Source organism: Lutjanus erythropterus, chromosome 20, assembly GCF_056507025.1.
Source record: "Lutjanus erythropterus isolate fLutEry1 chromosome 20, fLutEry1.hap2, whole genome shotgun sequence".
Lineage (NCBI taxonomy): Eukaryota > Metazoa > Chordata > Actinopteri > Lutjaniformes > Lutjanidae > Lutjanus > Lutjanus erythropterus.
Window position 1 is genome coordinate 24,709,578 of NC_139336.1, and position 24,231 is coordinate 24,733,808.

Sequence of the window (24,231 nt, forward strand, 5' to 3'; positions counted from 1 at the left end):
CCTGTAATTAAGTGGCTTAGACAGCCTCCATTTAAAACAACAAAATTTTTCAAATAGATCCTAAATTCTTCTGAATTTTCTATGAATAAATATGTAAAAACAACTGTAGTCAAGAAAGAAATTCTCAGTTCTGAGTGTCAAACAATATAAGACGGTAGAATAAACATTAGTTGCTCTATAGTGTCTTGACATCAGCTGACAACATTGTGTGCATCACTCTATCAATGCTTTGTGAACAGTGGTGACATGAAGGCATGAGTGGTTAATGATCACCAGCTAACTACCACATGACCGCGTTATAAGAGCACACTGATACATAGTACGATATGTAAACTGACAGCTTGTTTCTTCAGTGGAGTCGGGGGTGGTCTAATGTCACCCGCTGCAAATAGCTTTGAATTTACTATTTGCTTCCTCAAACAGAACAAAGCATCATAACGACTACACTACACAATAGACAAATGGCAATTATATAGCAAGAATAATCTAAAATATCCAATAATTCTTACAATATGGTCACAGGGGCCATTGTGAGAAGCAGACGGGATGAAGAGTTGTGACAGCAATGTGATAGGAGTTTTTTAGGAGCAATGGAAGCAACACACGGGGATGGATGGCGAGCACCTGGCGGAATAATGAGGCTATTTATTCCTTCTAACGGGAACAGAGAGAGTTCAGAGGGAGACTGTGTAGAGCCTCGTGGAGAGTTTCTCTAAGCTGTGACCTTCCTGCAAGGCAGCAGCCTTTATTGACTCTACACCAGCCTCAAATCAGCCTCTTATACACATTGTGGCTGTGCATGTATATGAGCTCAGGCTTGGTCCACATGCATGTACATGTGAATCTTATACAATAGTCCTGGACTGAATATGCTACATGGTCTTAGAAGTAACGGTTCAAAAAGGGCTCCTCTTGAAAGGCTGAGATTCTACCCAGAGCTATTTGCTTCTGAAGAATTTTTTTTTTTTTTTTTTTTGAAGAAACGGTCCGTCAATGATTCTTTGTAAGACTGAAGGTTCTACTAACAACTATTTTCATCCTAAGAACTTTTGTTGGAAGAAAGAGTTCTTCAAGGACTTTTTAAAATCCTTGAAAAACTTTTTTAAGTGTTCGCTGAACCACAATATGAAAGGGTTCTTGGTAAAACTTCCTGAGAACCTGTCCGGGATATAAAACCCTTAAAATACAAAAAGATTCTTGCCAGAACCCCCTGGGTGGTTTGTAGATAAAAAACCCTTGGAATATAATGGTTCTTTGGCAGAACCCCTGAGTGTATTCTAAATAAAACCTCTGAAATATATACATTTTCGTGGTACAACTCCCTGGTTGGTTCTAAATAAAACCATCGGAATATAAAAGGGTTTGTGGTAGAACCCCCTGGGCAGGTTCTACATAAAATCCTTGGAATATAAAAAGATTCTCAGCAGATCCCCTGGACAAGTTCTAGTTGAAACCCTTAGAATATTGAAGGGTTCTCAGCAGAACCCCCCTGAATGGGTTCTAGATAAAACCACTGGAATATAAAAGGGTTTGTGGTAGAACGCCTTGTGTGGGTCCTGAGTAAAACCCTTGAAACATAAAGGGGATCTTGGTAAAACCCCATAGAGGGGGTAAATAAAATATTACACTGTAAACAGGTTCTCAGCAAAACCCCCTCAGTGGGTTCTAAATAAAACCCTTGGACTTTAAAAAGGCTTGTTAGCACCCTTAGAAGGTGGAAAGGATCTGGATAGAACGCCCAGAGAGGGTTCTAGGTGAAACCATTGTACCACAGACAGGTTCTCTTTTAGAATTTCTGAGAGGGGGATCTGGGTGGACCCTTTCACAGAGTTTATGTTGGGTTCTAGGCTGAACTCTCTGAATGGGTTCTGCTTCTACCAGGAACCAAAAAAGGTTTTCCTGTGGGGACATGCTGAAGAACCCTTTATGGTTCTATGTTAAGCGCCTTTATCAGAGTTTAGAGTGATGTAATTGCAAAGGTACTGAAAAACATTCTACATCCAGAAGTAGTCCATTACTTGTTTCATAAATCCATTATGAATAAAAATATTAAATATATCTTTTCTTAAATTAATTTTTTAGCTTTAGCCTCTTTTTCACTCCGACCTTTAATTTATGCATAGCTTCCTTCCGAACAACCTATTGGATTTTTTTCTCCTCCTGAACTGCTGCCCCCCCCTCCAGTGTGCAATGACTTAATAGTTAACAAATCCTTGCTAAAGTTGCTCATCTGTTTTCTTTTCCAGCTATACCTCACCAATTTTCCTGCCGTCATCATCTCTCCAATGTTTTCACCTGTCCTGTCTGTCTAACTCACTTAATGTCTCGCTATATAATTTCTTTTCACTGACTGTACAGGCACGGACGTTGGCAAGCTGTGCTGCTGAAAGCCTTGCCTTTAAATGAGGCGGAAGCATCACCTATCTATTAAACACCGGAGTAATAAATCTCCCGGAGAACGATCGATCAACACTCCATCCCCCTCTCTTCACTAACCTACGAGTGCTGAAAGGCGCTGACCCTTGACCTTGCTGCCGTCAGTGGTACCGCTGCCAAGCTGGGAGAAGAATCAGCAACACATGATTGGAGTGTTTGGCACATCTTCACAGATGAACCACTGACGGGGTCGAGGCACGTCTACAGCAATTGTTTCAGCTGTGTTTTTTCACTCTCTGTATCTCTCAGAACAGATAACCTCATATCACACTGAACTGTTAACTCGCTACGCTCCATTTCCATCTTTAGTCTGAATTTTGTTGTTGTTGATAATTTGAAGAATTGTGTATCACTTCCAAGAGGCTGATCTTTCAAACAGTGACAGATCGCAGGCAATAAACTTAACATTTTATCTTCACAGTTGTAGCGAAGGTCAAGCTGTGTGCGGTATGTACAGTCTACATTACGTTCATTATAATGTTGATTAATGTTGAAATAGCATTCATCTGCCTCAATGATTGTTAATACCACCAGATAATACACAAAGGCAGCAGATTTGGAAGTCACATTTCTCCTTGTTACATATAATGTTGCCTGAAATATGACTAATGTGCTTTGACAGTTGCTGTACTTATTATACCTTAAAAACTGACTGAATTTTCGCTAATTCCCAGTAAAAATATGAATCCCTACTTGAGACAAATGTACATACCTGAGTCTAATGGCATTTTAATCATACATTCATTTGGCTTGGAAAACAGGAAAAACGAGTACCCTTCTAGGAAAATTTAGATTGTTTATTAATGTTTAATAATGACGTATGTTGCATATGAATTTTTGTCGACATGTAATTTGTAATAGGGTATCCGTTTGTAACCATTAGCGGCTGTCCACACAGGGCAACCTGGATGAATTAGTAAAGTCATTTATTAGCATTAATCCTGACAACAAAGTATAAATAGATTTAGCATATAATATGTCCTACCCTATCTGACCCTAACCTGCCTTTTGTAGCATCTGTGTTTTTTTCCAAATACGACTTAAAAGCTTATGAACACACCAAAATCAGTATATCAGCTTCCAACTTGGGACAAAATGGGATCATCCATGTGAATGTACAATAAGTAGATACTAGTGCGTTGCCATGCCAACACACTTTATTCCTGCCCTCATAGTCTTTGATTTTGTGAGAGAGATGGTGTGTTTGTGTTTGGGGTGGTGGTGGTGGTGGATTACATTACTTTAGTCAGCCATTATGCATGTAGATAAGTTGTGTCTCTGTGCCACAGAAAAGATAAAAACAAGTCCCTGTAATTTCACTATGACGTCTTCATGTACTCTTCGCAGCAGAGCCGTGAAAAGCTAATAAGCAGCTATAAGACAGGCTAAAGACAATTAAAATCGTGTAAAACTCGAGGTATCCCAAAAATGGTTCTAAGCTGTGGAGCTAGAAATCGGGGTAGAGTAACAAAAGTGATCAGCTGGTAGATTGTGTTTTCTTTTTCTCATGGACCACCATAGAGTTAAGTCATAGCTGCTGATTAGCTAGCTCCGCTGCTACATAACAGGAACATTTTGTGACAGCAAATACAAAACACAACCTTTCAGTAACTGTTATGGTGCAGTCATTATATAGAAATGGACAACATGAGAGCTCCTCAGAAGTGAAGCCAGAACATCATGATTGCCCCCTGGTGGCTGGCTGCAGTATAGGTCATCAATCCCCCTAATAAATGGGACATGGGGCAAACTAAAACATCAAAGCACATGTTAAACTGTTTTTCAAAAGATGGTCATGCTGAAGTATGTTCAAAATGTTTGACAGCTATGCCCTGCTCACAGCTGAGTTTGGTAGCTGTGTGTATGCACAGACTCTGGCTCCAAATGATGTTACTAGCACAAGATGGCAGTGCTTCAGTTTTGTACAGTGGAAGTGAAACCACGGCGCCCACCTTTATTTACATCAATGGCTGCAACCCAAGCTTATATACACACTCCTCATCTTTAGTCGACTTAAGACAGCCTTGATAACAGCATATATCTTGTCTACACTGGCCACTATTGTTGTTATCACTCCTCCTTGGTTTCGCTGCACAGCTCGACAACCCTTGACAACAGCTTGACAGCGGCGTTAATCCCAGCCCATTGTTTGATCATTAGTGCCCCTGCATGTGGTGCTCATTGGTCGTTTATTTTTTAATCGAGAAACCGCTGTTACATGTCATGATGACAGCATAGAGAATCAGTCAACTTGGTGGAGTGGGCGGATTTGAAGGTCTGGACCCAGGCAATGGAACAGATATACTTTCAGAGTAATCAGTGTTGCTGTCCACCATGGATGTCTCTGCAGGTTTGTGACGCAATTCCCTGTTGGACTTCAGGGTTATGTAAAGTGGAGGTGGAGAAGAAGGGGGGGGGGTGTATGAATAGTCCCCATGATCGAATGTTTTGGCCCTTCCTTTTTCCTGGCCATGCTGACCTTCTCTGGCTTATTTCAATTGCACAGAACTGTCCACAGACAAAATAATTGAAAAAAAAATCACAAAGAAAGGCAAAATGGGCCGTCATCCTCACAGGAATTGTGATGTTCTTTGATTTGTGCTCTCTTTTGTAGATACAGTCCTCTTTAGATTTTCTTCTGCGTGACAAGAATATAAATACAAGCCTCAGGATGCTGCATTGTGGTCGAGGCAAGCTGTGGAGGATAAATGTGTGTAAGGATGTGTTTATGCATGGGTCCGTGGGAAAGAAAAAGATTAGGAGGGGAGGAAAAGATAGAAAAACAGAGAAAAATAGTTGCATAAGGTAAACATGTGGAGTACAAAATGGCTGCATTGCTTCATGTTTTAAATTCACTGGTGAGCTGCACATCTATTAATGTTCTGTTTAGGCTGTGAATGGCCTTAAGAGCCCCTTCATAAGAGAAAATATGGTTGTGCATCATGCTGTGTGGTAGATGTCAAACAGGGATCAGCCACCTTGAAACGGGTGGCTCTAACAATCGCAGCTAAATCACCACATTATTATCATCTTTTTTTGTTATTGGGCTGTAACCCTTCAATGCCTTGCCCCTCTTTTATTTCTCAGGACACCAACTGCTCAACAGAATGAGCATTTTCTGGCCCTTCTTTCACCACATCTATTCTTTCAGTCCCATTGTATGTGTGTTCTAGCAATGTGTGCGGACAACGTGTTCTCTCCAGACTTGAAGATGAATGGGCTCCCCCGCTGTGTGTGGCTCCACTGCTTCTCTAAGCTCTGAGTAGTTCTACAGGCTGGGAGTTAATTGTCAGAGACTCTGTACTATTTCACATTGATCTGAGAGACATGGACAGGACTCCTGCCACAGAAATGAGATAAAGATACTTCGAATAGGAGCCAGATGAAGAAAATAAAGCTGCAAAAGAAAGACAACAGACGCGTTCGACAATTACACAATATACCTACTGGTTAACCATGTGTATTGTTGTGTGAATGCAGATGAGCGTGGGTGTTTGTTGCTGTATTTTTAGTTGCTCTTCCTGGTAACACTTTATTATACTTACTTACTTTAACTTTTTTTTTTAACAGACTGCATCTAGACAACACTAAAACAGTTTTTAAAAGTCAGAATCAATGACATCCTGAATAAAACACATTGTATTTTTCTGAAGCTTATGTTAGAAGTAGCGAAGAAGCGACACATCTTGCTTTCTTCCAATTTCTAATTAGAAATGCACATGCAATATTGATTGATAGTTGAGCACCACTGGAACTGAGATCCCAGTCAGACTAGGACCAAACAGCTGAGACCCACAATGGCCAGGGAATACAGAACCAAGGTGGTTAACTTTTTGGGATTGGCTCCTGGCTGAGTGAGGTGGCTAGGTCCATGGATTACTAGGCTAACTAGCTAATGCCAGCTACAAATAACAGCACACAGTAGTTAGCCTACCTTCACAACGAGTAAACCAGCTAACTGCTGTGTTGTCAATCAGCTGCCTCTCTAAGCTAAATCTGTCACCTTGGTACTATACTCTGTCCTTATAGACATTAATGTCATCTTTATGACTAGTCCAAATGGTACCACTTTACCTGAGGTCCAGGAAATTATTCATGATATTACTCATGTTGAAAAAGCATATGACAGTTTAGTAAAACTTTTTGACATCTTATGGCAAAATGTATCACAAGGAAAATAGTCATGACACACTCATGACAGGCAATGTGAAAACCAACCACACATGACAGTTTAATGTACTGTTAAAACATAAAGCTGAACAGCGTCTTTAAGTCCGAGTTGTCAAGTTGTCATAAAAAAAAGAATTTTTTGTCTCGGTAAAGGTCAAGTTGTCATAATAGAGACATTTCAAACAATGTCAACCATGCTTTAAAAATGACATAATTGACTCACAGCCATAAACATTCATAAAGACTGTCATGTTCATGGCAGGTGTCATGATCTGGTCATGACAGTATAATGACTTTCAAATAAAGCATTATCTCCCTCCTTTGTTACTTAGTGAGCATCAGTGAAGTTACATAATAGAAAGATGTAATTACTTATTTAATCGAAGCTTAGACTTTTTCTGACTCTGTCACTACACACGGTTTTCCCTCCTCTATCTTTTCAGGCTGCCCTTTTGATGGGAAGTGGCCCTCACTCCCTTAGGACTGACACAGACAGGCAAGCTTGTCAAACGCCCATCTCCAAATTATAGTCATCCCTGCCTGGCTCCCATCTGCACCCTCACTTTCACATAAACACACACAAACACGCAAATGTCTTATTCTTTGTGGATCACCTCCCTATAATCACATGAGCTCACAATACTCCGGGAGGGCTAAGAGCTCAATTATAGCACTCGCATATGCCCCACTCGCTAAAGGTGAGCTGTATGTAAAGTGGTTAGCACTGCAATTTTCCTGCAGAATTTTGTGCAATTTTAGTGACAGGCAGGAGAAAAGACTGTATAGGAGGGTGAAAAAAGGCTTTGCTTTTCTATTTTTTTTTTCTCAGTGGCAGCTGTAAGTGTATCTTTAATGAGGCAGTCAGCCGAGGAATGTTAGATCACAACGAGGCACTCGTCAGATAGAGGACAACTTCCAGGCAGAGCAGTCAAGACACATGGGTCTTATTACACTGTTCCCCAATCTCGCACTGCTGGGGACCATCACAAAATTATGATGATATGACATGCTCTGGGCATTCACAGTAAAAAGAGAATCACTAAATACTTGGAGGGAAAAATGACTCTGTTGTATGTTATTTGGTGGTGTTGAAACGGAATAATAGAGAAATTATGTCGGTTATTTTGCCTCTTGGACTATCACCTTTCGTTATTACCCATATGCTAATGACCATAACAAATCAGAATTACCTGTATTGGTCAAGTATGCATGTAAGCTTGGACATAAAATGGGGTAACACCTTATTTGCAGTGGTGTGCATAAGACTGCCATTACACTGTAACCATGCCACGACACCTGTCATAAACAGGAAGGAGTCTTTGTGGATGTTTATAACCGCTGTCATTAAATGTCATTCGGTCAACTGTGTCATTTTTAATGCAAAACTGACACTTCTTATGATGACCAATATACAGTATTTCAGCCAATAATATCTTAATTGTGACAACCTGACATTATCAAACTTAAAGAAACTGTTTAGCTTCATGCTATAACATTACATTAAACTGTCATATGTTGCTGGTTTTAACACTGGCCATCACGAAACAATAAATATTTTCCTTGAACTCAAGTACAGTGGCACATTTTGTACTTGTCATAAAGATGTCATCAAATGTCATAGGACCAGTGTGACAACAGAGTACAGTACAAATGTGATTTAGCTTACAGAGTAACAGATAGCGGTTAGGTAGTTTACTTGTTGCTAAAGCAGGCTAACCGCTGGCTGCATTTATCTGCAGCTGCTGTTAGCTAGCTAGCTTGGATAGCCATGAAGCTAGCCACCTAATAAGCTTACTCATGTGAGGTGTGCCAGGAGCCAAACCTAGCAAGAAAGCCACCTTGGTACTGTATTCCCTATTGGCAAACTAGCCATTGTCGGTCTTGGAGGTTGTGTTTGGCCTTCATGGTTAGAGCCTCTTCAAAGAGCAAACACAAACAGACCAACAAATATAAAGCTATTATACAGCCAAACACGTACAGGTCAAGTACACAAGTAAATATAGGGTTCTGTTCACTTCAGTAACTGTATATACAGGTAGTATGACAACAAAAGGGGTCTAAATAAATAACATGTTATCAATAATGCGAAAGTGCTGTGTATTGTGTGTAGCTGTAGGCATATAACATTGGATTACAGCTGCACACCAAGTAGAGTATTATGTACTGTACAGGGTAGATGGTATTGCACAGCCATTGAGCAGATATTGTTTTGGGTCATCATGTGGTTGAGTTATCTGTTCATTACTGTGAAGTCACATAGAAAGAAATTGTCTCTGTGCCTGTTAGTTTTGGTGCACAGTCATCCGAATTAGAGAGCTGTAACAGAAATACAAGCTGATCCATTTACCCAGTGATCATCATCACAGGATGAGAGAGGGATGAAACTTCATATGTGTAAATATGAGAGCCTCCAAATATGGCACCAAATACAGTTAAGTTTAGTTTCTCTGTTGTTTATTCTCTATTTGTGCAGTGGTTGTGCAGCTGGATTTGTACATTTTGTTTAAATATCAGTAACGTTTTGCAAAAAAATTGCAATCCCTCAGCCAAATCTGATCTGAAACACCACTACTGCTGTTTTAAAGTCTGACATTACAACATCTGGTTTGCATCTCTCGCTATATGAGATATGACACTAACTGTCAGAGAAAAAAGGACACGATCCATAACATTTTCATCAACTTTGAGTTCTCACTGCCTCAGGCTGAAGCTGTTTTTTTTTTAAAGGAAATTAATAAGGCTTATTTTCAGTTCACGTCTTCTACAGCTGGCTTATTAAACAGTTGAGTAACCATATTAGCATTTTTGTTTCAGATTAAAACAATCCATAATGGCTACATGTGTCTTATTTTCCCTATGGAACGGGGCAGACCGGTTTTTTTTGCCAGAATATGGTATTGTGGGAGACAGCGATCAGAATCGTCACATGAAAAGGCAGGATTGAGTGGCATGGCGCCTCTGTGGGAGTGGGCAGTAAAAGCTGAAACTCCTACGGGAGAAGGTGGATACGACTGTACAAACAATCCTTTGCAGACCTTTAATCTGAAGGACCTGCCAGAGGGAAGGGGATAGTAATTTGAGGCCAAGCTTAAAGGGGTCTGTAACCATGTTAGGCAGGTTGCTGCCAGTGATATTTTATCAGCTTGGCCTGCCTGTTGTAGCCTTTCTTTTCCTGTTTTCTGACCAAGGTAGGCACGAGCAATTGAAGGAACACCTCCTGCTGCAAGTTCCTCACATGGCAGAGGATGTACACCTTTTATTATTATGCACGCTATGTCAAAAATAGAAGCTTTTCTGTCAACATGGGCAATTTCTGCTTTCCCCCCAGCTAGTCTCTTCTGTGCAGCCCCATAAGGTTCTATGCTAGCTCCTATTCTTTTCTAGATCTACATGCTTCTCCTGGCCAAATCATTCAAGAAACGTTTTAACGCCCAAACCGAAATCTTCTTCTCTGGCTGCTGCCATTAGGGGTCACCACAGCTGAGCATCTACCCTGTCCAACCTGGCATGGATCCGCATATTTGATTAGGCATATGCTGCCTATTTATCCAGGCATGGAACTGGCACTTTGGGAATGGCTCATGCGACAATCTTTGCCCAAGGACACTTCAACATGTGGCCAGGTGGAAACCGCTGACTGAACGGTGACCTGCTAAGCCACCAGGGCCACAGCTACCTTTCCCCCCTGAAACCAAATGACTGATCCAATCTAATCAGTCTCTGACTTGGGTACATAAATTATTGGATGGCACAAAACCTCCTACAGCTGAATGATGGCAAATCATCCTATTTGACCTCACCAACTCCAACAGTCATGGCAATCTGTCCACCCTGGAATCCCCAACGTTAAAAAATTTGCTGTGATACTTGATTCTGCCTTTAAGTTTGACAAGCATGTTAATGCAGTAGTAAAATCTATTTTCGTTCAGCTGTGTAGCATTGCAAAAATCAAGTGTGAAAAAAATCATCATTTATATTGTACCATTTGGACAACTGCAACTCCCTGTATAATGGTGTTAGCCAGGTGTCCCTGTCGGTTCTACAACTGGTCCAGAATGAAAGACAGAGGAAAGAGGGATCACATTGCCCATGTTCTAGGTAATATAAATCTTTCTTTTTTGTCTATAAAGTCTGAAATGGGCTGGTCTCTTCTATCCTATATCGCAGACCTTCCTAACCTCTTATTCTTCCTCATGGTCCCTCAGGTCGGCTGACTTGAGATGCCTGGCTGTCCTGTGATCTAAACTTGAGTCCAGGGGTGACTTTGTCTTTTTTGTTGCAGGCCCTAGTCCATGGAACAGCACACCCCTCCCTATCAAATTTGTCCCCTCCACCGATTCCTACAATTCCAAGTTTAAATCTTATTTTTACTCACTGATGGAGCTGATTTTTGACTTGTGCCTATGTCAGTGATTTATTTATTTGTGCCTACAAGCTGCGTGCATTGACGTGTTGGTCTGTAGTTCTTCTACCTGCTCTGGTCTGTATAGCACTTTGCTTTAAAAATAAATTTGACTTGACCTGATTATTATTACCCTCAGCTGTACCTTTGCAAAAATTTCCATGGGTTACCACAGTGTTGAGTGTGGCGAAGGAAGAAGCACGGGGAGCTAAGTCTCAGATTAGACTGGTGTCCCCAGAGGTACAGTTATTTGTGTAGAAGTAAAAGATCAGCGAGGAGAATACACATCCCTGGGGAATGCCAAAGCACGATGCAAGAGTCCCCAGCTTCCCATGTTGCTTTCTCTCTTTCAGGAAGTTGGTGAGCCACTGGTTGAAGTGTAGTGGATGTGAGTTCAATGGGTTTTGAGCAGAGGTGTTCCAGGACAAGAACAAAGATCCTTGCATTTGGTAACTCTCTATTAAATATGTTTCAGGATAGAGTGCAGTGCCATAATCACTGCTTCATTAACCATCTTGTGTGCCCGGTAGGCAAACAGCAGGGGATCCAGCATGGGGCCTGTGATGTGCTTTCCGTGGGCAACCGCTAGTTTTTTAAAGAATTGTGACACCACTGACATGAAGGAAATAGGCCTGTAGTCATTGTTCGTGTCATGCAAACTTTATGGGAAACAGTAGGATTGTGGTGCATTAGTAGATGGAGAGAACTTCACACAAATTGAGTGATCTGCTTAAGATCTGTGTGAAGACAAGAGCCAGTTGGTCACCACAGGCCTTCAGACAGAAGCGAGAGACGCCATCTGGGCCTGGGGCTTTCCTGGACTTTTGTCTCTGGAAGAGTTGCAAGACATCCTGTTCACTGATGCTACATGCAGGTTGGATGGCAGGAGTGGGCGGGTGAAGGCTAATGATTTGGAATTGTAGGTTGTATGGCGAGTAAGTTGAGGCCAGCGAGATGTGTGAGCTTTTAGCTTGTCAGCGTTAGACTCACAAATCAGTCTCTAAACACTTCACTTGGTAGAAAGTGAAGACAATGTCCCAGGTTTTGTTGCTAAAAAAGAAAACTCTATTGCAGAACCATTCAAAGTTTTTAGGGCAGCCCTTCATATTGAGCCAATGATGTGTGCTTACTACTGAGGAGACTGGGGACCGATCATTGCTTCTGGTAAAGCATGTCCTTGAAAAAATTCCAGCAACTACCTAGCATTTAGAAATCCCCCAAAATCTGACTGCCTCGTGATACTATGCCAGTAAAGCTTCTTTTGTCCACTCTAATTTCTTTTCGACTGCCGTGGACAGTATTTAATCATGTCTTTGTGGGATCACATATGTCCTCCATCTGCATTGACACCTCACAGCGTTACAGTATCAGTAAGCTCAATGAGATCACTGGCCCGACTTCCCACAATGTTTACCACAGGCTTCCTGGATTTTAGTTTTCATCTTTCATAAGTTGGAAGAAGATGAGTGATCAGAGGTTTCAAAAGCTGCACGGGGGACGGAGCAGTAAGCATCCCTTAATACTGTGTGACAGTGTGTTTCAGTTCCCCGGTGCGATACTTATATACTGTCTGTATTTGTGCAGCTCATGGCTGAGGTTTGCTCTGTTAAAATCCCCCAGAATAATGACAAGAGAGTCTGGGTGTTCTTGCTCCATACTGGTTATCTGGTTAGCCAAGCGCTGCAGTGCCTCCCTCACACAGGCTTGAGGCGGGATGTAAACACCGACCAGAATAATGGAGGAACACTCCTGTGGTGAATAAAACGGCTTACCGTAAATGAAAAGAGCTTGAAGGTGAGGGCAACACCGTGACATCAATACACCAGCCTTGACTGATATAAAAGCAGATTCTGTCTCTCCTAATTTCCCTGACACACCGGCTCAGATACGTGGTCCGCTCCTCGGAGTATAAAACCAGGCGGATACATAATGCAATGTCCAGGGTGGATTCACCTCGCCAGTTTATGTGACTCAAAGTGCTGCAGAGATTGAGGAGTCCTTGTTGGTTCTGTTCTGAAGAGTAGCAGTTTGTCTGTTTTATTGCCCGAACAGCAGAAATTCATTCAGTTAGAGCTTTAGCAGTACTGGCATGTTTTCTCCGTTGCTTCAAAGAACTGCTGCTCCTTAAATCCATAAAAGTCCCTGCCTGTGAATTTCTCACACGTTTTCTCATAGTGTCAAAATGATAATAAGGGATCAACAGTTTTTCCCCAAAAATGCCTCAAAAATCAGAGTGCAGTGTCTGTAATTTCTTTTGCTCCAAAAAAGGAAAAGATTTGGGGTTTAACATTATTCACATAATTCTTGTACTTACTGTACAGCGACTTCTTATGACACAAAATGTGTATTGATTACGGGAGAAAGTTGTCCAAAATTTCTGCTGCAGTATGAAAAAGATATGAAAAACTGAAAGCAAATAAATAAACGGCTGACAGAAATCCAATCCAGCAGTTGGTATGACAACAAATGAATATTAATTCCTATTACTCGCAGCTACCAGAAAACTAGAATTCCATTTAGAGATATTGATTAAGCTGTTAATGCTCCACTGATTAATAAAATTGAGTACTGCTCAAGAATGTTAAGTCGGTGTTTCTTCATATAGAAAAACCAAAATAAACCTTTGATAAAATATACTGAGATAACACAAACTTGAAAATGTGCCACTGTAAGTGTGGCTTTAAATAATAAAAATGCAAGTATTATAGCAAAGTTTAGTTTCTTATTAAGCATACACAAAAATCTAAGTCAAAATAAACAGAACTATTAGAAAATCTCGTTAGAAAAACAACCCACTTTGATGTTTAAACCATTTTCAAGACAGCGTGGGCCTGCAGATCATGTTTTGACTGATATCTCGTTCAGGAGTCCCAACATGGAAGCTAAGCAAAACGTATTTTAGTCAACCAAAAACAGGGTCACCTTAAAACAATCAATACTGGTTTAAGTCTATGCTATATTTAGAACATTTTCCCCGCTTTATTTTACTTTTCCAGTGGGGAACTGAAGCCGCCATCTATAAAGCCACTGGACTCCTTTTACAGAAACCATAATTATACACAGCAGAACACAGGATTTGTTGGTTCAGCATTGCCTCTATAAGATATTTTGTTCGTGTTATTGTGTTTTAACATGTAAATTATGAGCTAATGTGACTTGCTGTGCATAAAAGCGGCAGCAGACCAGCAATTCCAGTGTCCTGTGAGGCAAAATTACTGTTTGTGTTAAAGGGGTCTTGGTGGCTGTGAAGAGATCAACAGCTTCATTTCATCATTGAAAAAGGCTCTCTGATGGCAAAGTAAGATGGCAAAAATGTTATTTAATATATCACACACTTAAAGTGATATTGATTTGAGGTGGTTCAGAGACAGGTTAAGCCAGAAGGAGTTTTGTTTTCATGACAACATAGCAACCAATTTGGATTCAAACTAATAGATGCTTCCTATTATGTACACACGACCCTACATTACATGGTTAGAAGGCTGTTGTGGATTTGAGTTTCCAGAGGCTTTAAATCTTTTTGTGTAATTTCAATGTCTCAGTTTAGACATAGACATTGGAATAATATTTTCATGTAATTTCATGCTTCCTTCCTAATTCATTTCCTACAGTTATACATTCATATATTTGACAATGAGAACTAAAATGACAACTAAACTAACTAACTAAACTTTCTGATAAAAAGCCCTCGAGACATTTCTTCTGAGCGTCACTCCCCTGATGACAGGCTGCACACAAAGAGAGGACAAAATGTCTCTGCGAATTGGCTGTGTCAACTTTAGACTGATATATAATTGTACAATACGTACTAGCGGAACTGGCTTGTGATGTTTATACTTGTACGCAAGTATTAATTATAGCTGCAGTTTATTGACACAAAGCCAGGAGACGTGAGTATGACAATAGACAATTTGTCCGTCCTCTGTCTGCTGGATATAAGTGCTGCTTTCAACACTACAGACCAAGGTATGTTATTGTTACAGGCCATCTGGAAAAGTAGGTTAGTCTCTTTGGGACAGCATTAAACTGTTTCAGGACCTATATTACAGGTAGACAAGTCTACATCAGCCTCAGAGACCAGGTGTCTAATAGATTTGACGGCAACAATGGAATTGCCTTGACCCAGTTTTATGCTCTTTATACAGTCTCCTCTGGGACAGATTATTCAGCAATTAATAGTTTTTACAGTTATACACACAGCAGTGTGCAGGAAAAATATCCTTAAAAAAGCCATAGGATACGAATTCTATTTGCTATATGCTTGCTTGACATAAATAACTGTGGATGAGTCATGCATGATGTCCTTCGATTTCAGAGGGAAAGGAAAAATAGGTCCCAAATCAAAGACTCATGCTTTACATCAAAGCAAGAAACCTACCACACATAAAAAGAAACTGAGGTTGCAGACCTAATCATTATTCAAAATTCACTATAAAACTATTCTTTCATCATTAAGCAATACACGCAACAGCAACAGACTGTCTTAAATCAAAGTGATATGCTACTGTAGCAGTTTTAGGCTTGACACTCCACTTAAAATCTATGCACATTTCAACTAATTGACACGTAAGATGCCAAACTGCCAAACTAAAAGATATCCTTATTGATTTTCTCAGAACTGGCCCATTTTTTTTGCATTTGCTTCATTCATGTGGTTCCAAATATGCTAGAATTTTCTCACATGTGCAATTAGTGTCATTTTGAACATCTCTTGTAACTGTGAAGGTGGCCACTTTCAAAAGAAACACCAAATGCAGGATTTGTTAACTGTCAGTCTCTCTTTTTTCTCATTTCATCATGACTCTCCTTTTTCTTCTGATGTTACTGTCACAAGCATGGTATTAGAAATCAAATATGTATACCAAATATCCAGAATGAAATCAGGATTTAGCTGCATATTAAGATAATGAGAAAAATACGGATCTTCAGAGGTGGCGGGTGGCATTAGTGAACGATATTGGTCTGGCAGAGGCAGCTGCAATGAATTTTGTTCTGGGCTGCAGGCAAGCATGGATCCATTTTTCATTTTTGCCCTGAGGGTAATCGATGATGGGGGTGACGAGACAACAGCACACCCTGAATGAGCAAGGGTACTCTGAAAGGTTCAAAGTAGCCTGCCGGCTCATTCAGATTCAGTCTGCTAAATCCTGAGCTTTCCATATTCCCACCATGTTCCTTCAGCGTTCCATGGGGAGATCTAGCTGGCACTCTAACCACGTTTTTTATTACGGGCTGCACTCTGTAATGGCCTCAGGTCAGCAAAGAGACCTAGATCTCCATTAATTCACATAAACTCTGCAAACGCTACTGTATATACAAGCAGACCTATGTCTAGCAAGGACACAAGAGCGGTGAAGGTGGTGAAGAAGCCAATACCAAGGAAGCTGGAAGTCAGTTAATATTCTAGACTTACAGAGCAGCAGTCCCAAATGTTTCCAGCCTATTTACATATTGTGAATTATTAATTACTAAAGCTCAAGACTGATGGACAACTGCCTAAGATAGCTTCGATTTATGCCCAGATCATAGATGATCAGAAACCAAAATATATGACAATTTCTATTTGCTCATTTAATTTCTAATGTAGATTAGTACGATACAGTATTCTGTTTTATTAATTATTTCACTTTAAACAACCGATGTGTAGGATTTAAGGACTGGCATCTACTGTGAGCTTGCAGATTGCAAACACCTCGTCTCAACCTTCCCTTCCAAGCTGGTGGGAGAAATGGTAGCTGTGAGACGTGAAGAAAACGTGAAAGGCGCTTTCTAGAGCCAGTGTTCGGTCTGTCCATACCGGGTTAATGTATAGAGACATCGGGGTGAAACATGGCAGGCTTATAGATGCAAATGGCTCATTGTAAACAACGATTTTTACTTTCAGGTAATTATACACCAATGAAAAATACTCATGAATATTATATTCCATTTCTGCCATATCCAGTCAAAAATAAATCCTCATAATTCCTACACACTGGACCTTGAACACTAATGTTTTAAGTGCAAAAACTCAAAACTCTTCACTTGTCGACACCTAGGCTGCCACACTGCCAAACAAAAAGATATTCTCATTGATTTTTCAATTGCCTCATTTATGTGGAGCCAAATATGCTGCTATTTTCTCACAAGGTAACAACTAGAGATACTGATACCATTTTTTTTTTTTTATTGAACTTTGCATATTAGCCAGTACCAGTGCAAAAATAATACCTCAGATCCTTACAAAAACTGAAATAACAGCACCTGCAATCATGGGTCAAAAGCAGAGATTATGTACAATACATATATATTTAGTCACCACTACCAGTCAGTCAGTAATTTCAGCAGTCAGTTAGGTTTGTATTGTTGGCCTTTGCTCTGCCAAGACACTGGGAACTCTTAGAGAAACTAACTGGGAGATACATAATCCAATGGATTACTCCTCCTTCAGACTTTGACTCCAGAGACCAGACTTCTGCTATACAGGAGCTGGTTTGTAGACTTCGCAACACAGGCTGATGCTGAGGTAAAGCTGGAGTTTCTCTCCTCCACTGCCCAAAAAAGAAAGCAGGCGCATAGGATACTGCTGAGAAGTAGCATTATGTGCTATTGGATCAGTGCATAGGCTTGTGTACTCGCCAATACTTGATCCCAGATTTTAGGCAGTATTGGAGGTATTTTCTGATACTCGTATTGATATTGGAAAATACTAACAAAAACATAATAATTCTTATTTTAAATACTGGTAAATCTTACATACTGGGCCTTTAAATAACAGGTTTTAAGTGTAAAATATAAGAAGAAACTCAGCAGCAAAGTCAGCAGCTGGATTACAGAATGAAGTGCAGCTGTACCTGCAGGTGGTATTTCTGAAATGCAATATTTTCTTGGTTTGATATCAGTTATAAACAGACATGAGACACAAAACTAAACAAACAATTTACCATTAATCTATAATATTAGTATGCCTGACTGCTGAGCTGCCCACAGACTCATTAATGCTCACAGTATTGCTCCCAAAGTGTATATGTGCATATGTGGGCTTTAATCTAAAAGGGCTGGTGGGAGAATAGCTCAGCTGTGGTATGGCACGTCCATGACCTTGACCATGACCAAGTGTGCATTTTTTACAGAAATAGACTTCTTCAAGCTCCAGTTATTCTACGAGCCGGATTTGTGATGTGAGCTTTTAAAGATACACAGATTTACCATGCCGTTAGCTCATTAACACACTGCTGCTTAAGCCAAATTTCCACAGGAAACAACATTTCTGCAAATGCTTAGACTGGTGTTTTGTGTAAGCAGACCAGATTCGGTGATCAGCAATGCATGAATATGAAATGGCTCATTATCGCAATATTTTCCCCGTGGATGCTGATTGGGCATTGAACTTTCTCAGGTTTTATGAAGTTTATAAGATAAGGTGTTTTCACATCCACTTTGCTTGATGTGATGAGTCATCAGCGGTGCGCTGTCACTATCACAATATCACTGTGCTGGTTAGCCATGAATCACAGTAAATTCACGGTATGTACAGCATGTGCTAAGTGGGAGTCAAGTAGCCCCGCAGGTACTGGGATCAGGACGAAAAGAGTGTGCGCCTGAATGGTGGCTAATGGTTCAGAAGTGCGGCATTCAAGCACAAGCCCAAGGTTATGTTTTCAACAACAGCATTTAAATCACAGTTCACCTCATAGACCGTATAGGTAACTGTGGTGAAATGGTAGACTGAATGACAAAAAGGAAAAGAACAACATCGAACTGACGCACGTCGCTGAGTTTGTTTGAGTTTACGTGGATAATAGTAGAGATTATTTAGCAATTAAAGACTGAGATCACAGCGAGATGTTGATTACGGCTGTGAAAACAGTGATTAGACGTTGCCACAGAGCCAAGTTTCTCAGCTGCAGTGAGGTAAGTCACCTGTCCTGTTGAGAAATAAGGGTTCCAAAAGGGTTCCCAAAAGTTCTCTGAAAGTGGAAGCTTTACAAAAGGTTCTAACATGAACCAAAAAGGGTTCTCCTATGGGGACAAGCCAAGGACTGCTTCCAGGCACTATCTATATTTCTAAGAGTGTGCACCCGCCACCGTCCATAAATATGTTTTTTTTAGTTGCCGGTTTTCATATATAACACCTGATGTGGGAGACCGGCTTTCACTTTCATGTTCTGTCTCATGCTCTCTGGCTCAGTGAACAAATGTCAGACCAATTAAAAAGAAGCTACAAGGCCACTTGGTGATGGAAAGAACAAACTGTATGTTTTTAAGAGCCCAATCAGACAGAACGTGTCTGGCAGGATGCAAAATGTGAGGTGCATCGCACTGCCTTTTTTGTTGCCACTGTTGTTTTAGAAAAGAGCTGTTAGCTAGAAGTAGTTACCTTCCTAGATAATGAATTAGCTATTTTAATATCTGCACAGAAATGGGCAGGGAAAAAACACACACAAATGATGTCATGATGTCAGATCAGAGCATTGATCTATTAATACACCTGTGGATCAAAGCTGCCACATGACCAGTGAGAAACAGCTTCTGATTGGCCAAAAGACTCAACCAACCAATCACGGGATTGCCAGTGGACGGCTAACAGCATGCTAACAAGAAAAGCAAAAAGAAAAAATGGATAAATAACTATAGAGACATTCTGTGTAGGATTTGTCATCATTTTATTTTACCACGTCTCCAAAAAGACACCGGTAGTTGCAGTATAACCACCATCCCGCAGGAATACGTAGCCATTTCACAACCGTAAGAAATAATCCATACTGTCACAGTCCTGGTTCAGAGCACTTCTGCAAAAATGTGAGACGCTCTGAGTGTTTAAGATGTGAGGCGACCAGGGTGCTTTAGTGGCGTGCAAAACACTTCCTATAGAAAACACCTGGTTAAAGACAACCCTCAGAGTATGAACCTAAACAGATAAAAATAAGACAGATGCTATTTGCACCTGCGATGGAATATCCAATGTGGCTAGTTAATAGCATAGCATAGCAGAGACAAGTACCAAGGCGTCATAACTAGTAATGCTATTTGCACCTATGTCTAAATAACCAATAAGGCTATTTACATCCACATGGCAGAGACAAACCACAATCTTTTCCTAAACCTAACCAAGCAGTTTTGTTGCCTAAACCTAACCAAACTGCAACTGACAACTGAATATAATCATTAAAAATGTAAATAATTAACCAACTAAGTCTAAAAATTAAATTAAACCAAGGGGGTTGGGTGTGAATAGCCCAATTAGCTGCCGTGTGCCTATTATCACCCAGGCGAAACAGACGTTCATGAAAGTCTAATTCAATTAAGATCTACTGAATATGTTGTGGGTATGTGCACTGCCATTCTGTTCACAAGCGCATACGTTGCCAGAGCAAGCGAGCTAACTTTGAGCCACAAGAATCACTATGGTGAATCTGAAAATCACTCCCCCTCCTCCAAGACGAAATATTTTGGTACATTTAATGAGAAGTGGTGTGAAGACGAGGGACTTGGCTTTGATGAAGCTGATAATTTCACAGTTGAATTTAATCTTTGTTGGCATTCTTTTCCTGTCAAATTTGAGGGGAGGCATGGATTCGTGTGTCACGCTGCCAGCAAGAAAAAAAACACAAGGATTTGGACAAACGCAATCTGACAAAAAATACACATTTTAAGCAGAAGGTGACCATTTAAAAGCTGCGAGGTTAAAGAAAATGAAATTATACCGTCGTTTTGTTTGTCATGTGAAAAATAAAAATATTGTAATTGAATTGTTGGTCCTTTGGCTTGTGTTGTGCTTTTGTGGCGCTCTCTTAAAGTGCACTTTACACACACACACCTTTTTTATTTGCTGCGGCATTCTTTGTTGCTTTCGCTGAAGTGGTTTTCACTGTCACAGAACTATAGCTATTACTGAATTCTTGATGATATGAAGGGCCAAAGTCATCTAATTTCTCTGTCTGGCTTAGCTCTTTATCTTGCTCCATCACCATGACTAGCTATTTCACCCTCTGTGAGTGAGTGTCTGACTTCTTTCTGCTTTGGGTTTGAGTGCTGTACCTGTGATTTCATGTCATAGTGGCTACCATTATGTTGTTGATAAAGTGAGAATCAAGATAAATCTACAGCTACAGTTTACCAAAGTTGACAACAGAGCACTCTTGGGAATAAGTGTTCTTCTTTGTAAGACTAAATGTTCCATCCAGAGGCCTTTTCATCCAAATAACCCTTTTTAGAGGATTGCTGAAATCCTTGAGGAACTCTTTTATCTAGGATTCATCAAGATTTTAGTTTTTTTTACCACACCATTTTTTCATCTTTCTCTGTAGAACACTGTGGTGGGTTTTAGATAAAACCCTTGGAATATGAAAAGGATCTCTGTAAAACCCTATGGGTGGGTTTTAGATAAAATCCTTGGAATATAAAAATGTTCTCTGTAGGACCCTCTTGGTGGGTTTTAGATAAAACCCTTAGAATATAAAAAGGTTCTCTGTGGAACCCTTGTGGTGGGTTTTAGATAAAGCCATTGAAATATGAAAAGGTTCTCTGTAGAACCAAGAGTGTTCTAGATAACACTCTTGGAATAAAAGTAAAAGAATTCTCAGGTTCTTGTTAGTACCCTTAGAAGGTGGAAGGGTTGCTCTAATTGGAACCTTTACACTATAGAAGGGTTCCCTTTGACAGGGGGATCTGGGTGGAACCTTTCACAGATGTTCTTAGCTATCATTTTTTTATATTGGGTACTATGTAGAACTCTGAAAGTTTTCCAAGTGGAACAGAGGGGCGAAGAACCCTTTCTGGTTCCTGTTAGCGCCTTTCTCTCTAGTGTGATTAAAAGTCGGTCCTGCCATAGTACTGCAGGATGTGGTACACATGTGAATGAGTCACACATTGCCACACACACACACACACACACACACACACACACACACACACACACACACACACACACACACACACCTGAGCCACTTACCGAGCCAGTGTTCTCCAGTGATCTTGCCAAATCCCTCGCGATAGGACTCCCATCCTCTGAAGAAGTTGACCGAGCCGTCCTCCCTGCGCTGGATCACCTACACAGCCCAAGACAGCAAGGGGAGGGGGTCAGGGGTCAGATGAGATTCATCTCACACAGTGTGTTTCATCCTCCTCTGTGATGAGTCAGTCCAAGTCCTACTCTTGGTCGCTGAGCTCATCTCAAACTAAACTAAATGAACTCATAAATGCTTGCTCTTTCACAAATGAATAATGCAAACGCTCTTCCCACTAAAAAGGCAATTTGTCGGAAGCTAATAAAAGGAATCCATTAAATCTTGACTGACTTTGAATCAAATCACTATGGAATCTGCATCCTTAATTGAAATCCCAGAAAAGAGATGATATTCATAAAACAATAATCCTAAATACACAAAGAGAGATGAAATTTCTCTTCTTCTCTACCATGAATCATGAAATTCTATAAAGTGATTTTGTGTGGAGAAATGACATGGTAGGTTTTTTTTATAGTCACTTTTAGAAAAAAAGAGGATAACTAGAACTATATAGAGTTCTTCAGCTTGGAACCTGGAACCCTTTCAGGGCCCCTTTCCCTCAAAACAGCCCTGGTTCTTGAACTGGTCCCGTTCAGGATTATTGGAACCTTGGTACTATTTAGTGAAAGTGCCCCTGTTTCGACCAGTTTTGAATGAAACCATTTTAATCAAGGATCTTCTTAACAGAACACTGCACAACATACAACAACCTTTAGATTAATATATGCCCACTTGGGTTCCCAACCTGATATTTTTTGGTTCCAGCTGGGGACCAACTTTTTCCACAAACAGTTCATTTTTGGTGAAAATGCCCAGAACGGTTCAAACCAAAACCAAAACAGGGTCGGTTAACAGAAAACAGACATGTACCTAAAATCATCTGTGAAAAGTTCTGACCAGAACCCCAATGAGAGGTTCTACAAAGTACCTTTCTGCCTTTTAATGGTTCCAGCCAGAACCCTCTCTGGGTGTTCTATCTTTAACTGTTTCCACCCTCAGAGGATGCCAATAAGAACCCACCCAAGGGATTCTGAGAACCTTTCTATATTCCAAGGGTTTCATATAGAACCCAACCACAGGGTTCTACCGAGAACAATTTCATATCCCAAGGGTTTCAACTATAGCCATCTGGTCTTTTAAGGGTTCTATGCGCTAAAAAGACAAAGTACAAACACTAACAAAAATGTATTTTTGCTGTTTGGAACATAAAACAGCCAACTTAATAAACTACTCAGTCAAGCAGAGGCATGATGGGAAACGTAGGCTCTCCTGATACATTTAATAATAAACATGAAACATGAATTTCAATAACTGAAGGTGATGATCTTTTAAAATCCGTACCTTCAACACTCTTTGAAGAACTCTTTCCAAAAATGGTCTTCAATAGAACCCTCAGTCTTACAAAGAACCAACAAACCCTTTCTTCAAAAAAGTGTTTGTCATAAGCAGCTGGTTCTGGGTTGAACCCTTTTGGAACCCTTACTTTAAAGAGACTAGCAACCTATGAGACAAAGTACATATTAGCAGATAGCAAATGTACCAATTTAGCTAAGCTGTGTGTATGCCCATGTGTGCTGTTGCAGTATCTGTATCACCTGATGAAATAGTCTATCCATTAAAAGTGCTGACATACCAAGTGTCAGGCTGAGGATGAAGGGAAATTGGAAACGTGCTCCTGAAGAGGAAATGCATGCAGATGGAAAATAGTCTAGGGCTCGCTGTTGGAAGGCTGTTTTAATGTTGAAATGACAAAAGAAATTCCATGAGACAGTTTATGTTCAGCATGACTAATCCCCTAACATACCATAAGGCACCAGATGGCACCAACAGCCATATTTGCTTTTAACATCCGCGCAGACAAAGACGAAAATCCTGCAGAGCAATGGCAAAATCTTCATCCTCATCATTTTGATCCTCATAATTGTCTTCATTGTGATCGCCTTAATCATCATTACTGTATCATCATCACTTATCAACACCATCAAAGGACTGTAGGGATTTTCTTCTCTATCCTCAAAAAAGCTAAATTATACGTCTCCTCTGTCTGAAATCCTCCGTTATAAATCCAAAGATTGAATTCCGCCCTCATATATGATATGATTACCTTCAAATATAAATTCTGTTGTTAGATTTAAGCCCCTTCCTCTTATTAGTTGAGCAGTCTTTTCCAGGAACCTCAACTTCACAGCATTTCCAGGTCTTTCTTCACAGTGGGTCCTGTAGTTTTCCCATTTA

The 24,231-nt window shown here is 40.3% G+C and overlaps 1 protein-coding gene across 2 annotated transcripts in view; it reads right to left on the bottom strand.

Annotated features, from left to right (window-relative positions):
* fibcd1b (fibrinogen C domain containing 1b) overlaps window positions 1–24,231 on the bottom strand; it is a 161,373-nt gene that overhangs the window by 33,134 nt on the left and 104,008 nt on the right. For both annotated transcript variants that reach the window (XM_084746087.1, XM_084746086.1), the window contains one exon: window positions 21,942–22,038. In XM_084746087.1, coding sequence (XP_084602213.1) covers window positions 21,942–22,038 — 97 coding nt within the window. The remainder of the gene's footprint in view (window positions 1–21,941; window positions 22,039–24,231) is intronic.